Below are 17,551 nucleotides of genomic sequence, written 5' to 3'. Positions count from 1 at the left end.
AAGCTGTAGATCTGTGTTATGTGCTCTCATTTCCTGCTTCTCAGTAAGTTACCTGAATATGTTACAATCTAATTTTTCATAAGAGGTTTTTTTTTTAAGGTCTCTCAAAAGCAGCAGGTTTTTTTTCAAGTCTAAAAGAATTAATAAAATGTTAGCTTTAGCACTGTTGTTTCATTAAATAAGCTTTTAGAAGTGTGTATTGTTAAAACTATTGGTCAGAAATCTATGACCTTTTTTTTTAATAGATGTAAGATCTTTTTGAAACTATATATGGCAATAGGTAGCTTAGTGGGCTAATGAACTACCTTTTCAGCTCAGAAGAGTTGTACATAAATTTTGTTGAAATTATTTGGTACCAGCATAATGTATAGGAGATGTTGGGCCACATTGTAACAGCATACTAAACTTAGCTTAATAGGAAATCTCAGTGTACGAGACTAAAGGACTGGAATAAAAGGTGTGCTTCAGTTCCTAATGAAGGAGATGGGTACTACTACTCATGAAAGATGGGTACTAATACACATGAAAGTAAAAAAGAAGGGAGAAAACTTAAGTGAGCGATGCTGATTTATTTTTAGAAACTTCATACAGAATTTAAAACATCTCAGATGTGTTGATAAAGATAACTTTTATTATCTCTGTGCCTTATTTTTAGACAGCTGAAATGAATGAACGTTTGCAAAAAATGGGAGAGAGCTCTTTAAGGAACTTCACTATGGACACAGAGATGAGTTTATACAACTTTGAAGGTGAAGATTATAGAGAAAAACAAAAGGTAAGTTTGTTTTCTCATACCTGTAACAATGTGTTCACTTTCACTCATCTTATGATTGTAATTAATCAGATTTTCACAAGCATAAAAACATTTCATTAGGAATGCCATAGCTATAAATAAGAGGCTGGGAATTCACTGAACAATTTTTACTTTGCTCTTCTAAAATTTTACTTTATCTATGGTACTATTTAAAAAAAAAAAGATGAGGTTCATCTGTCAAAAAACTTACTCTTTACAAACATCCATTTCAAAAGACGAAAGCTGCTATTGCCCTAATCTTATAGTTCTGACTGAGGCAAAACTTGCATTATGCCTCATTCTTCTTGGAAGTCTTTGGAGTTACACTGGTTTTATTCCTGTGTAACTGAGATAAAAATTACACCCACTGACTCCAAAAGAACATGGGCCAGATTCTCCTTGGCATTAGGGTGGTTTTGCACCAGTCCAGTAGTGTATACAACTGCTTAGCTGGCCACAGGAGGATCACCCCAGCATAAGGGTGTTGTCCAGTGGTGGGTGGAGCCACCGTAGCAGCTCTGATGCCACTTCCCTCCTTGTGGCTGGTGCAGGGGACGTAACCAAAGGTTTCCCTGTACCTCCACATTTCCCATCTGTTGTTAACAGCCTCTTAAGCATCCACTGTAGGTTGGGTATGAGACTAAGGTGGCTTTGCGCCACCTTTGTGCCCCTTACTGAATTTTGTTGAGTGCTCCAGGAACCAAAAATAAGGGCCCTTGACTTTTTAAAATTACACTCCAAAGCAAATTTCTTTTTATAGCAAGGCACCACAGGAAGAATGTCATATATTTATTCTCACCTTAAGCTTCCTTGTTTACCTACCAATCCAGACAGTGGGGGTAGGGGAAACCATTTTGGAAATCTTTTCAGCATTATATTTTCCTCCTGCTGGTATCTTCTATTCTGTGTTGGAACAAGCCAGCTTAACCAGCACTAATAGTGGTATTGATCTTGTAGAACCTGTTGTATGATTATGGTTAATTCACCATTGTCAGATACATTTGTTATACCAACACTGGTGATGACTGAAGAGCTTGGCCATGATACATATTTGGAGATATACAGTAACAAATTCTTGAATGCAACCTGAGGGCTCTGGTACTGCAAAAATATTGGTATGGATAGAATCTTGCATTCTCGCAGAGCTTCCTTGACGTTGGTGGAGCTTTGTAAAACTGCAGGAGTCTATCCATGCGGATGTCATTGAAGGTTCAGAGCCTAAAATGGTAATTGATATTTCAGATCTCTTTGAAGCTGTGTTCACAACTTTTTGAAAATATGGTAGAAAAATGCACCTTGCTAATTACGGTTCTGTCGTTCTCTCAGTTGCATGTGCAGTGGGGATAAATAACAGTTTCTTCTGGTAAGTCCCTTAAAAAGCACAGGGAGGGGAGCAAAGCCAGCACAACATTGTCACCTCTCTTCTGTGTTCGGTGGTGTATCAGATAATAGTGGACGGAGTTGAGCTGTAGCCTTAGTATATGGCACTATCCCCTGGATATCTGTGGTGTTTCTGGCAAGTTTCCATTCAATAGCTAATATTGATTAGAATATAGCATGTGCGTGAGTAATGCTGCTAGAGGTAGGAGCAGCCCGGAAGTAGGACATATGTACAACCCTCCATGTAGATTTTCTAGCATGTCTTGGCAGAGATAGTGGTGGAATGAAGGGCCACATCCCTTGTCTTCTCCGCATGGCTACTTACATATTTGGCCTCACCTCCATACCCCTTTGAAATCCTCTTTGTATGTTTGTTTAAAATGCTTTCATCAGAATTTGCCTCTTAGTGATGAACCTTGTAGCATGAATTCTGCTGAAACATAAGCTTTAACTAGTGTTCACAATAGAAATACTATTGGTCTATTGGTGGAAACTATCTTAATTGGTTCAACCCAAACTGACTACTATAATTGCTATTTTGTGATTTCAAGAAGATGTTTGGAGTTATTTAAACTGTTGTTTGTGTGTAGATGAGTATGATGGAATGGATAGAGCCTCCAAAACGCGAGCGCAAAGCAAACTATGCAGTGGATGCATATTTTAGAGAAGCCCTGCGTGTTAGTGAACCGAAAGTTCCCAAGGTAAAAGAATATAGATTTTTAATCTGTACCACTCTTTTCAACTTGTAGTAAAATCAATATGTGTTTTACAGTGTAAAACGTTTCTACTGTCTGGACTATGGCAACTGAAAGTAATAAAAAAATAATGTAATGGTCATATATGTGTATTTTTAAAGGCTCCACGACCCCCCAAACAGCCAAATATTCAAGATTTCCAGTTTTTTCCGCCACGATTGTTTGAGCTTCTGGAAAAAGAAATTCTTTATTATCGCAAGACTATAGGCTATAAGGTAATAATAACTTTTCTTTATTTCAAATGAATTAAATGTATTAGCACCAGTGTATCCAGATTCGTTGTAATAGTGAGAATTGCTAAATTCTTAAGGCAAATGAAAGTACTAACGTCATGTTAATAGGTAATTTAGAGGCTTTCTAGCAATCTTGTATTTGTGTTGACTTGCTGTTGGTTTGATTACTCTTGGACCTCTTGTGATGTGGAGTTAACAAGATCCAGGAAATGTAACCAAGAGAAGAGCCTGATGTTTTACAAAATAACAATCCTACTTCATTAATACTAAGAAAAGACTAAAACAGACACCAACAATGTTTGGTTCTCCTTATTGAGCCCTAGCAACTGGATTCATGCCTAATGCAGGTCTTAGGACTTGCGTCTCCCCTATTCAGCTGCTGAATTCTCTTCTCTCTTGCACTTGCACTAACTAGTTTTATACTGATGTGACTCCATTGACTTCAGTGGAGTTGCTCTTTTATTTACACAGGTATAACTTAGTGCAGAAATAAGGCCAATTGTGACAAAATGAGAGAGACAGGAAAGAGATTTGTCCAGGAAAAGATATAGTCGGAACATGAAATTACAAAGTGATCTAAAAATGTAATGCAGGAGAAGTCAGAAGATGGGATTACATGGCAACAAATACGATGTTGAAATGACAAGGGCAAAATGATGTAGTATTACCAAAATTTGGTTTTAATTAAAAAAAAAAATGCAGGAAATGTTTTATGGGAGGGGGGTAGCTACTTAGGAGCAAAAAGTATGGAGGAAAATGTAGGACTACTGTTAAATAAGGAGTGAGCACAATTAGAGGAGGAAAAGGTAATTTCCCAATGCACGTGCTTAACACTTTCAGCAAAAAGAATGAAAGAAGCAAGAGGCTTAGTGATATAAATATAAACTAGAAATAGAATATTAACTAGAGGCAGGTAAAAGAACACTTAGCTAACTTAAATGTATTTAAATCAATAGGACTAGATTAAATTTGTCTGAGTTCTAAAGGAAGGAGGTGATACCATAGCCATTGGCAATCATTTTTGAGAACTCATGGAGAACAGGTGAAAGGCAAATGTAGCAGCAATTCTTAAAGAAAAATGCCGCTCCAGGAAAATACGAAGACTTTAAAGGAGTTGTGTATATTAACCTTAACACCTTTAACGTAGTAAAATTTGCCCTAACATTCCACTTACGAGATAAAGAGGGCCTGTAATATTGTATCTCTCCTGAGTGTATGATTTAGAAAAGGGGATACAATGGGATTCTCCTCTAGAGTTAAATAAAATTAAAAATACATTAGGTGGCATAGATTGTAAACTCTTTTGGGGCAGCAACCATGTCATCGCATCCTTGTTGTAAAGTACCTACCACAGTTATGAACCGTGTAAAATAAATAGCAATAATGAAAGTATTTTTATTTACTATTAACAGAGGGCAGTTTGCAGAGTTCTAAGCTAAAATGAGCCTAGAAATTTTAGCAAATTAGAAACTTCCTAACCATGTGCTCATTATATAGTCAGCTTCAGTTACACTGATTTTTACCTACAATGCATCTTTTCACTTTACTAAGCCTGATTGATATCTCTCAAGATTAGTGGACCTCACAGTTTGAGAGACACTAAGCACCTTGAGCACAATGGTATAACTATAGTGTTGGTTGCTTGAATGGGAGGGAAACACATTGTCAGCTTTCTCTAGTTAATAACAGACCTTACTGGAACAGGTCAGTGAAAATAGATATAGTCCTTTATCCTGTCTTCAGATTTAGCCGCCTATGTTGGACTCTTCAGAGTAAGGTGGGAAAACTCCCAGCATGCACTGCAGTTTGCCACTTGTAATACTGTAATATGCCACAGCAAGAAATGTCTCGCTGACTTCAGCTGGTTATTACCTTACCATATGCCCAGAAGTATGAGGACGATACAGTTTGTAATTTTGTCATAGCTTGTGCAACTGCTGTTTCTTAGTTATATGTAAGTGCAACCACATTTTGACTCTTACAATGCTATAGTTGAATAATATCTGACTTTTACATATTTATGTATTTTGTGTAATTAAAAAAGAAAAAAAAATTGCCTTTTGTCCATTCAAGTTGATTGTCTTTAATTTCATAGTTCTACTTCGAATTATAAGAGAGGGCAGAAAGGAGTGGCCCATTTGCTTAGTATTTCATTCTTAATTTAAGACATCTTTATCATATCTCCGCTTACGTTTTCTTATTCCTTTGTTCTTTTGATCTAATAAACTCGGATGTGGGAATTCAGTGGGCAGAATTATAAATTTCCTTCGAGGCTTTTCTATGATGTTCAGCACTACAGTATTTGAATGCTTCATGGATATTCAAGAATTTATCTCCATGATACCTTGCCTAGCATCACATAGGAACTCTGTGGTAAAAGCAGGGTTAGAATCCAGTTCTCCAAAGAAGCATTCAATTGCCTTAGCCATGAGACTGTCCTTTCTCTCCCTGTGATTTTTCTCTCTGCCACTCCACACCATCCGTCTACAACCAAACTTTTCACAGCCCAGAGCTGCAATTGTAGGGAAAGACCTGCGTAGCCATGAGCTGGAGCATGTCTAGTGTAAATGGAATCTTTGGGGAATTCAGCTACTGAAATCTACAAACGGGCATGTGCAAATTGCAGGTTTTCAAAGGCTTATAATTTGGCCAGGTTTTCATGGGGGCAGCAGAAAAGCACGTCCTTGACACAAAGCCCACCTGCTGCCAAACTTCAAGTCCCTGGTCCAGAGTATGTGGACACTAGAGCTTTTCCAAGACAAGGTCACCAGAATTTCACACAGCTACAATGTGTATATTTTAAAATAGCCTTGTTCTGAAACACTGCTGGATTGTTTTGGTTGAAGTTTTCCCAAAAAAATGTAGCCCGAGGCAGTCCCCTGGCATGGAGGATTTGAACATGAATGGTTAAGTTCGGCAAAGTTATAAGCAACAGAAAATAGGGAAGTGTTGGGCAGACTTAATATGAGGTAGTACTTGGCTTAGCTGACCACTGAATCGTCATTGAGGGTGCCCTTTTGGTGACATAAAGCTGGCATAATTGCTCATATGCCATAGCCTTCTGCCTAGAAGTTAGATCAGAGAAAAGAAGGTGTGACCAGGACATGCTTGCACCCAGCTGATCCCTTGTTGCTATAGCATCCCGTAGAGGTAATTAGCAGCTTTCTGGGGTCTGACCATCTGGTCAGCCACAGAATTGAAGGAGCACAAAGATGGCATAAAGCCACCTTTTGCCTTCCCCTTTCTGGACTTGTGCCAAGTGAGCCTTGGCTGGAATCAAGACTTGGGTTCTAAGTCTGTTCTCTTTCAAACAGGTCCATTTATGGTATTTTAATAATGAGTCTCATAACTGTTGCTTTACTTCGGGTTACATCATATTCAAAGAAATTTTGTCAACTGGATTGATCTCTGATCATAAATGTAGTCCTGGATCTAGATTTCTAAGGAAATAGTGCGGTACCCTGTGTCCTCGGTTATTAGTAGTGGGCCAAATTCTAACCTGTTAAGCCCAAGCATGTTCTTTGAAACTCCTGTGTGCTATAGCATAGAACTTGTTCCAGTATGTCTAACTTGGGGTCTTAAGTGAGAAGGGTTTGCTTTATACATGGCTGAGGAAAATACGAAAGCTTCCTGGCTTTTTGAAATATTAACAATCTATTAAGGAGAAAAATAAGCTGATAAATACAGGTGGCTTGTTAAGCTTGAATTTTGGTAATGCAGCATTGTAGGCAACTAACTTTGCAGCAGTAGAACTAAATTTGTGTGTGATGAACTCACCATCACATTCAATACACCACTCTATATTTCTGTAAAAAGCCTGCTAAAATCTCAGCCAGGAATAAGGACAAAATGTGCCCTCTTTCCACTCTTACAGAATGGTGGTTATTGCAGAATATTACTACATTTTTCAAATATAAAAAGTAACTCTTCAAAAGTTTTCTTATGAAAGTTACTTTTGTATATATGTCATTAGTTCATTGCTTTACTTGGGGACCAAAGTTTTGGGATGTGGATTATGAGTAGCAGCAGAATGTGGCACATACTTTTTTTTAAACTTGCCTATTCACTATGGAATAACCATCAGTTCACATAAGTTAAACCTGTGAACTGGTTAACTTCCAAATGTAATGCAATTATTAATGAGAATAAGAGTAACAAATATGACATTGATAGTAATTGTGTTCTGCTTGGAAAAGAAATAAAGAATGCATTTTATATTTTCATAATTTGAAGTAAAGGGAAATTTAAAATCACTGTTTATTAACTTTGCTTTTGTGACTCTTGAAGCTCAAATAGAGATGTTCACTAGCTGGCATTTCTACATAGTCCTATATATTACAAGCCATAAAATCAATTATGTTTTCTCTTGCCGATTATTTTGATAGTCCTAAATTGTACCAGTCACACTGAACTCCTGTAAAGAAACTGTTTTCATACTAAAGCCCCAAATCACCATTCATTTACTCCAATATTATGTCAGCATGACTCCATTGAAATCAATGGAGTATCATTTGTCTACTATCAGTGTAACAGAGCAGTATATCAAGGCTCATCTCTTTGATATTGTTACGCAGCTGATGCAATGTGCTTGACAACCTGAGATTTTCTTGAAGATGTTTGATGTAAAATCTTTTTATTATAAAGATGCATTCTCTCAGTTTAAGGCAAAACTAATATTAAAACTGAGATCTATTTAAAAAAACAAATGTCAGAGGGGTGAATTTGTACTGAACATATTATAGTTCATATTAAATCACCACAAACTATAGAGGTTATGTTTCAACTTAAAAACAACAAGAGAGAACATTCTTAGCTAAGGCTTAAATTTCATTCTTTGTTTTTCCCTTTGTGCCTTGCCATCACAGAACACTGAGCAATGAGCAAGACTTAGCAATGAGGGAAGGGCCCAGAACAAAGTTCTGTGTGCCATAGATCTCCAGCAGTACCCTGTGCAGGAAAGACATGGGTGGAGTGGCTGCAGAGGAGGGGTGAAGGATCTTCCTTGTGTCAGGAAGGAGGTTTTGTGCTGGCTTCAGATGCACTCGGGCACATTGGAGTGTTACAGTGAGAAGGGAACAAGTCCCTGAATCCACATGCGTGGATCCAATAGGTGGGAACTTTTTAATAGGTCAGCAGGCTAGTAGATGCTGTTCCACCACATAGGCATGTTTAAGGACCTGCATCCATGTAGAACTCCTTTTTGATACTGATGACTATGAAGGGAAGAAACTCTCTTGCTTGCATGTTCAACAGTCACATTCAAATCTGATTTCAAGTATGTGCTTCGGAATGTAATACACAGTAGAGAGGTCACAAAATCCAAAACCTGCTGCAGTCTGGGCAGGGAGATAAAATGATACCTGCCTTGCTCTACCTAGTGTTGTAATCTCCTATCTTTAAATCAGCAAAACTTCTTTTTGTAAATAGGGTGCAGTGTACCTTTATATTGAGTATATCTCTGTTATACACAGTGTGGCAGACGTGCAGCTGGTTTACATTGTCATAGTTCCACTGACTTGAATGGAAGTGTGACAATTTACACCAGCTGAGATCTGTTCCCTTCATTTTTGCGGGTCAGGCCCAAGATGTGCTTGGCACAGGACCTGGCACTGTGCAAAGCAGACCTAATATTTTTCAGGATCAGGGCCTCTTGTGTGAGAGTGTTGAGCAATAACTTTTTAAAAAACATTTCTCTCTTAAGCAACAATGGGGGGGAGGGGAAATAACGTTTAAATTGTTCTATTCACAGTGGAAAGATAATAGTTATAAAAGTCATTGTCTGCTTTAGTTCCTAATCACTGGAGAAATATACCTTTATCATTTTTATGGGCTCTAACAGCACTTATCATAGAGAGGAATTGCTTCACCCCTAAGGAACTTAATTAACTTAGATCTTTGGTTGCTTACCTGTGAGGTTTAACATTACATTTCAATGAAACAGGAGCCTGTAAGCCAAGAAAAAGCAAATGTCAGTGAATGACTTATGATTTTGATATATACACCTTGCCTGAAAGGATAATATTTTCAACCTCAACATCTCTGTAAACTGTAAATCCAGCTGCAAAAAAAATGTTCCAGTAGCTATGTGACATGTTTTACATTTTTTTTTCTACCAGTATATCAAGGCGTCAGAAACATTTCCTCTTGTAACAAATGCTCAGTGGTGAGGACTGCATCAATCCTGTCAAATTTAACTTGTGTTTATAGAGTCAATTGTAAAGTGAGATTGATATGAGTATGTAACACTGTTCTTTTACTCCTTGCTCATTCTTTTATTCTGATCTTAGGTCCCTAGGAATCCTGACCTCCCAAATGCAGCTCAGGTACAAAAAGAGGAACAAAAGAAGATTGATGAGTCTGCACCTCATACTCCAGAAGAAACTGAAGAAAAAGAGAAGCTGCTCACACAAGTAAAATGATAAAAGTAGCTAAAGTATTTAGTGCATGGCGTTTCATCAAAAGATGACTCTTAAAATATACATGGGAGACTGCAGTGTGTTTATAAAAATGGCAGTTCACATTTTTCATTCAGTATTGTATACAGTAAAACAAAACTATCAAAAGGTTATGAAAGTTAAAACAAAACAAAACACATGCACAAAATGTTTAGGTGTAATGAAAAATATCCCTCCAGTCTAAATGCAGCGATGCTTTAACCTAAAGACATTTAAATGATGCTTTGCTTTATCCAGCCATCTTGTCAGTTGTATTTGACTAGAAATTCATCAGGTGTGGGAGAGGGAAAGGAGACTAAAGACTCAAGAAAGGAAACCAAATCCACAGAATAGGGAAGAGGCGAGAGGATAAGAGAAACAGGGTAAGGAGTGAGGAGAGAGAGTCCAAACTGATCATCAGGTTAAGCAATGTAAGGACATTTTTAACATGTTTTATATTTCTTTTGAACAAGTAATACACTTCCAAAGTGTGTGTGCTGTTATCTGCAATTCCAACTTGGGTTTCTGGTGGTATAAATAAAGTCAGAATCCTTTCATATTGTAGCTTTTGTGTTCCTATCAGGGGCCAAATCTGCCTTACTCAGTGCCTCTTTAGCCCTCACTGAAGCAAATGTATCATTAAAATGTGTTTAGTTTTGCTTGATTAAATACCAGGAAAGTGCTTCAGGAATTCGATGCAGAGGTTTCTAGCTTTTGACTGTGTGTTAGGTAGTATGCAGTAGTGATGCCACGAGTTAATATCTGAGTTTCAGCATGATATACAATATCTTTAGATACTTTCTAATTTCTGCACATGACTAAATACCATGGGATTTTTATGTGATCTCTCTTAGAATCAGGGAAGATGCCTGTGTTTTGGAAAAGATGGCCTTTGGTTCTCTTCCCTGGGATTTCTTGATGTAGTCATATATTAAGGTCAGAAGGGACCATTCTGATGATCTAGTTGACTTCCTACATAACACAAGCTATAGGACTTCCATGAATCCATAAATTAATTACTGTTTAAAGTCCAGTAGCTGAGATTGAATTAGAGTATATTTTATAGTAAAGCATCCAATCTTGATTTTTATAATGTTCAGTGATGGAGCATTATAATGTCCAGTGATGGAGTGATCCACCCCAACCCTTGCAAGTTGTTCCAATGGTTAATTACCCTCACTATTAAAAGAAAAAATAATTGCACTTTATTTCTAGTCTGCATTTGTCTATCTTCAATTTACAGCCATTGAATCTTGTTATATCTTTGTCTGCTGGTTTGAAGAGCTGTTGATCAAATTTCTGTTTTCCCCCATTATGTATATACTTCTGACAACCTCAAATGTCTGTGGAGGGGCTGTGTTTGAGTTAGGGGCTTTAGCTGTTGTCTCCCATGGTTATCCCATTCTCAAATTGAATTTGCCTGTGATATATTATGTATTAACTTAAGGCCATCCTGCTTGTCTAATTCACATCAGTGCGCTTGATGAAATCAGTGGAACTATTTGTGTGAGTAAAAGAAGCTAGATTTGACCCATAGAGGTTAACTTATTTTACCCATTTCCGTTTTTTTGGTTGTTTTTTATTTTTTAAACAAGATACTTTTTTTTTCTTCATTACATTTAAGGTAGAAAGTGTAACATTCTTTTAAAAACTATATAATAGACCAAGATTAGTTATTAACATACTTGAACCATGCTGTTATACAGATAGTATATATGACAGTATCTCTGAAAATACTGCACTGTGATCTTTGATCACAATCCCACAAACTGTGAGGTGTATTTTCCCCAAAGTTTTTGGGTCCTCAGGTCTCAATGGATTCTCTTATCCAACTGCCATTCTCTTGAATATCTGCAAGTGGTATCACAACTTACATAGTGTATGCATTCCCAGTCGTGCAGGTTTCCAGTATGTTTCTACCCTACCCACTCTTACCAAAGATAATTTTTAAAAAAGTCACACAGGACAGGCAAATGTTATCACATGGCCAGATAAGACATGGTCTAAAATCTCATTCATCTTAACCAAATGTCAGTGGATAGGTTTGGCTTCTGCAGGTACCTGACACTGTCATTGGATGAGACCAATTCCCTGATATCTGAATGCTGGTCCTGATGATTTGGCGTATTAATGATTAATTATTGAGGAGGAGAACTTGTCTGAAAGAGTAGTAGTTGTATAATCTAGAAACCCTTCCTCTGTAGAGAAATGGACATATTGTACAAAAGGTGTTGCAGTCTAATAGACAGAGAAACCATGCTGCTTTAGAGTAGCAGCCGTGTTAGTCTGTATCCGCAAAAAGAACAGGAGTACTTGTGGCACCTTAAAGACTAACAAATTTATTTTAGCATGAGCTTTCGTGAGCTGCAGCTCACTTCTTCGGATGCATAGAATGGAACACACAGACAGGGGATATTTATACATACAGAGAACATGAAAAGGTGGAAGTATGCATACCAACAGGCAGAGTCAATTGGATTGCAGAGACAAGTTACTTTCTTTTTATTCTTTAATAAATTCTTTTCTATTAAGGACTTGGTGGATCTTTCCTTGGGTGGATTCTTAGGGAAAGGAGAGGAGGGAAGCATCCCTCTGTAGTGAATCCCGGTGTCTCTCCTAGGAAAAGGGATGGGGAGGAAACAGGGGGGAATGGTTTATTTCTCCTGGGTGTAAGAACTCCATGGATTTGGGGCTCTTGGAATCCCCTAGGATTTTGGGGAAGGACTGTGTCTCAATCCACATATCTGATTGAGTGGTGGCAGCTTTACTAGATCTAAACTAGGATTGTAGTTTAGAGGAAAACTAAGGCAGGTCCCCACATTGGAACCCAACAGCTCCAAGTGGGGGTGAGAACTATGACATGCTGCTTTAGTTGTTTGCAGTGTGTAGCTGTGTTGGTCCTGGAATATTAGAGAGACAAGGTGGGAGAGGTAATATCTTTTATTTATCTTTTACCTTTTTTTGGAAAAGATTTGCAAGGCCACAGTTTTTGTTTACTATTCACAACTTCATCAGGTACAGCAGGGTAAAAACTTATGCCTCTGCTGATGTAGCCATCAGTACTAGCTTCATTGATTAAAAAAGAATCCTGTATTGTGATCATAGGACTGTTTTTATACAGATACCATTAAGTTTGTAGGCTGAGCCTGTTCACTTGGAGAATCCACAATTTTTATTACTTGTGAATGGTAGTGCAGTGCAGTACAAACCACTCTTCAGGTTTGTGTTTTTTTGCTTATTCTTGATTCTTTTAGTTGCCCCCTGTCCTAACAACCAATGCATCATCTTGGCGGATGATCTTGTGCACTGTATCTCATTTAGCTGTTTTGTAGTTTTGGTTCCATTTCTACAATGCATAGCTGGCTTGCTGTTTGACAGTGCTATGGAGAGTTTCTATTTGATTGCATCATGTCAGAACAGAGATCTTTCCTTGGTACACTTTTGTTTCCATCCAGGTGTGTCTTATTCATAGTTTGTAAGTATTCTAAATAAGTGCTATTGGGTTTAGTGTTTGGTTGGTTAGGTGACTTTCAAGGGCACCAGGACTAGTGCTCCCCAAACTCCTGTCATTTTGTTTGTTGCTTGTGCCTGTTGAAGTGTGAGCTAAATGAAAATCCATTAGGATGTGGATTGAGCTTGTTTCTTTGGAGAAATACCATTTACAGGTAAGAAAAAAATGGTTCTTACTGATGCATGAGGGGTTATGCACAAAAATAACTCACTAGAGATTTTTATGACTGAGTAATAAACCCTGGATAATAGAAGTGTATGGAAATCCTGAAAGACCATTAACCACTCTAATTATTATGTGACACTGTACTGAAGCATTAACAATTGGAGCAAATGGTACATTCTAAGACAAAAGTTCTAGCAAAATATTTCCACCTGCACCTGATAGTGACATCTTTATCTCTCTGCTTTCAGGGTTTTACAAACTGGAACAAAAGAGACTTTAATCAGTTTATTAAAGCTAATGAGAAATATGGACGTGATGATATAGATAATATTGCCCGTGAGGTGGAAGGAAAGTCACCAGAGGAAGTCATAGAGTATTCAGGTTTGTTAAATTCAAGTATATCTTCTAACAATCATATCGATGTAACAATTCTGTTTTGTCATATGACTTTTGGAATTACAAGGTTGGGAGTTTGGAAGAATGTGAAAGTTTAAAAGAAAACGTGAAGTCCTGTGGGGGTTTATGCTGTGATTATGTATTCTTATTCTGCACTAGCTGATTTTTAGTTCATGACTTGCTTCATCTATGTTTGACAGTGTCATTGTACGAGGGGCTGACTTGTTTATTTTTCAGTATGGGACTCCAGTTTTCTTGGCAGTGATTATAGAGCTGACATTGCCTCCTGTGGGTATATGGACATAATAGACAGGCAAATACAGCTCTAATGTAAACAAAGGCTGTTCTGTTGAAGTAAATTAAATTGTGCCCATTTACTTCAAGGTTGAATTTGGCCCACAGTCAGTACATTTTCAACGTTGGTGTAAGCAAAGTAGATGCACATATCAGAACTGGATGAAACAAACCAAAAAGAACAGATTATTTAATTTATACTATTAGTATAAGCAGCAAAGAGTCCTGTGGCACCTTATAGACTAACAGATGTTTTGGAGCATGAGTTTTCGTGGATGAATACCCACTTCGTCGGATGCATCACAGCTCATGCTCCAATACGTCTGTTAGTCTATAAACCAAACTATGATGCAAATATTCAATGAGCAAAAACACCCATATTATGAAATCTCAAAATAATCTGAGGGCCAGATCATCCCTAGTGTAAATCTCTTGAAGTCACTGGGTTACACCAGGGATGAATTTAACACGTAAACTTTCACATCTCAGTTCAGTCCAATACTAAAATAGATGGATGTGATTTCTTTTTTATTCTATTCCGGGATTTTTGCTGGTTTTACATCCTGATCCTGCAAAGAAACATGCTTTATTTTGTGTAAAGTTAAGCACATGCACAATTGTTTGCGGGATTGGGGCCGTAACTTGAAGTAGCTTTCTGGACTTCTATAATAGCCATTAATAACAATAAATATTTGTGGTATTAACATCAGAAACTGAGTAAATGTGCAGTATCAATAAGCAAACTGAGTGCTTTGAGGAAAATATAAATGCAGGTCAATGGCTCTGTGAAATTTTTCCTCAAAATGGCAATATCACATAAAATGATGTACTAAATCAGGCCCTCTGCTTGTGGCGAAGTACACAATAGTTTTTCAAGAGTGGTAGCTGTGTTAGTCTGTATCAGCAAAAACGATGAGTCCTTGTGGCACTTTAGAAATTAACAAATTTATTTGGGCATAAGCTTTTGTGGGCTAAAAACCACTTCGTCAGATGCATGGAGTGGAACATACAGTAGTGAAGTATAAATACACAGCATATGAAAAGATGGGAGTTGCCTTACCAACGGGGGGTCAATAATTTTTTACTTTTATTTCCTTGAGCATCCCTCTATTCTATTTCACCAGGCAACCTCTCCTAACATCTTTTGTTTGAGTGTTCTTCCCATAGTCAAAAAAGGCTGGACTTGAGTCTCTCCAGAGCTTATTTAAATTGGTTTTGGGTCTGCGGATGTCACTTAGAGAACTCCAAGAATGAGTTGATATGCTTAGACTCTGCTGACCTAAGACAGAGGACAAGTGAAAGACCAAACATTGGTTCCTTCACATGGCAGAATGTTGCACTGTCACCTGACTACAAGTCTTGACTTGTCTCCACTATTATTGATGAAATATGTACTCCCTTTAAATATACAGTGTTGTGCAGGATTTTATCCACACAGACCTCATTAAAGTAAATAAACTGAAGTCAGTGTAATTTGAGTTATTTGTAACTCTCCTCTAAAGATACTGATAAACACGAATGTGTCTTAATTTGTTTTTCACATAGCCTAGTGAAATAGTGTTTGGTAAATCTTCAGATATCACGGAACAGAAAATTGGCATTGTTTAATATTACACTGTTGTTTTGCTATAGAATTCTTCAATCAAACAAGGACATAATGAAAATATTATTTTACAGATTTAATGTTTTGTTCCTTTAGCTGTTTTTTGGGAACGTTGCAATGAACTGCAGGACATTGAGAGGATTATGGCTCAGATTGAACGAGGAGAGGCAAGAATCCAACGAAGAATCAGTATCAAGAAAGCTCTGGATGCCAAAGTAACAGTTGAAATTTTTGTTCTTTTAATTAGTCTTACCATTAATTTTCTAGTACTAAATTTTGCCTGCCGTTAAAGTTGGATGAAGTGTCTTTCAGTTCCCCTTAGAAAGAAAGCCGTTGGGTAGCGTTGGTATTTTCCACAGCAAGGTTGACTACTTTTCAGTGGAGAGGAAATGTATAGTTTGAATAGTGGTTTAAAGTTATAAACCCTTTTGGTTGAAAAACAGAATAAAAATATAAAATATTGTTTGTTGTCTTAAACAGCTCATACTGCTTGTAACAATGAAGTGGTAAAGCCTTAATTTAGTATTGTACATCCACCAATAAGTATTATTTTTGTTTTGCATTCAGATTGCAAGGTATAAAGCTCCTTTTCATCAGCTGCGTATTCAGTATGGAACAAACAAAGGCAAAAACTACACAGAAGAAGAAGATAGATTCTTGATATGTATGTTACACAAGATGGGCTTTGACAAAGAAAATGTCTATGAAGAACTAAGGCAGTGTGTGCGCAATGCTCCCCAGTTCAGATTTGACTGGTTTATCAAATCTAGAACTGCTATGGTATGTTCAAGCATCAATTACATGAGGCTTAGATTTTGTAGGTAATGTTTTATGTTTCCTTAAGCAGAATTATGTGGAATTTGGACCTGTACCAGAACACTGGAGTGAGGGAAACAATTAGGTATGAGAATGGTCATTTTGGTCTATGTTCTCACCACCAGTTCCTAGCATAAGATGTGGTGGCCTTTTTCTCAGAACAGCTAAACAATGCTTTACAATGAAATCGAAACAAACAGATTACAAAACCTGGCAAGTCTGAGTCTCATGTCAGCCAAAGAGATTAATTCAAAGATAGACTGCCCTTACAAATCTGTTGTTTGCTCACTCCACACTAAAAATAAATAATCCAAACAGTGTGTAACTGATCTTAAATTGAATCACTTTTCAGAATTAGCTGACAGGCTATCAAAAGATGAAGAAAATTTGATGAAATATAAAATAACATTTAAATTTTCTTTTACAATACTTTATCTCTTGTATTTATATTTCAGGACTAAAATGAGAAGTCTAGTAGCTGAGTGTTTCTACAAAAACCAGTTGTTGTTGCAGGTTACTTAGTGTATGTTATAATAGGTAAAACTTAAAGAAATATTCTCCTGTATAATGTAGTCATTTAAAAAAAGTCATGACACTTTACCTAGATCATATTACAGTAGACTATTTTGTGAACAGTTGGATCATAAATAAGACACAGTACCAGTTTGACTAAGGTATCAGTCAAATTAATACTCTGAATTTCAGCTGCATTCTTTCTTCAGTCTGGAGAATATAGCCATTCTAATGGAATTTATCCACTGACTAACTAGTAGCAATGCTAGGGGATGACTTGCTGAGTACAAATATTAAAATACCCATCAACCTCAGAGTAGGACAGTATAAACTTCTTGTGCAACTGTAGTCTCAGTCCTGCAGTCTTCACTTGGGCACAACTGGCAATGACTTCAGTGAGAGGTTTACCTGAGTAAACATTGCAGGACAGGGCCCAATATAAAGAGAAAACAACATTTTAGTGAAAAACTGTTTGTTACAAAGACGAGGACACAACTTTTTAAAATTTTTATATCATTTTAGTTGTTTGCAAAAAGAGCTTGGGAAGTTTGGACACAACAGTTCCTTTATAACAGGCCATATTGTTCTTGGCACTAGTGTAGTTATTGGGAGGGAGGAAGGAAGAAGTAAGGGATCACTGGTATCTATCCCCTCACAA

General features: G+C 37.2%; 1 protein-coding gene across 1 annotated transcript in view; it reads left to right on the top strand.

Moving 5' to 3' along the window:
* SMARCA1 (SWI/SNF related, matrix associated, actin dependent regulator of chromatin, subfamily a, member 1) overlaps positions 1–17,551 on the top strand; it is a 67,002-nt gene that overhangs the window by 36,386 nt on the left and 13,065 nt on the right. Inside the window, exons 16-22 of the mRNA XM_045030770.1 lie at positions 656–775; positions 2,764–2,874; positions 3,030–3,143; positions 9,449–9,571; positions 13,520–13,652; positions 15,661–15,779; positions 16,132–16,344. Of these exons, the coding sequence (XP_044886705.1) occupies positions 656–775; positions 2,764–2,874; positions 3,030–3,143; positions 9,449–9,571; positions 13,520–13,652; positions 15,661–15,779; positions 16,132–16,344 (933 nt within the window). The remainder of the gene's footprint in view (positions 1–655; positions 776–2,763; positions 2,875–3,029; positions 3,144–9,448; positions 9,572–13,519; positions 13,653–15,660; positions 15,780–16,131; positions 16,345–17,551) is intronic.

The sequence above is a fragment of the Mauremys mutica genome, chromosome 9, assembly GCF_020497125.1.
Source record: "Mauremys mutica isolate MM-2020 ecotype Southern chromosome 9, ASM2049712v1, whole genome shotgun sequence".
NCBI classification, from domain to species: domain Eukaryota; kingdom Metazoa; phylum Chordata; order Testudines; family Geoemydidae; genus Mauremys; species Mauremys mutica.
The sequence above is the reverse complement of the archived record's forward strand: the minus strand, read 5'-3'. Positions and strand labels throughout refer to the sequence as shown.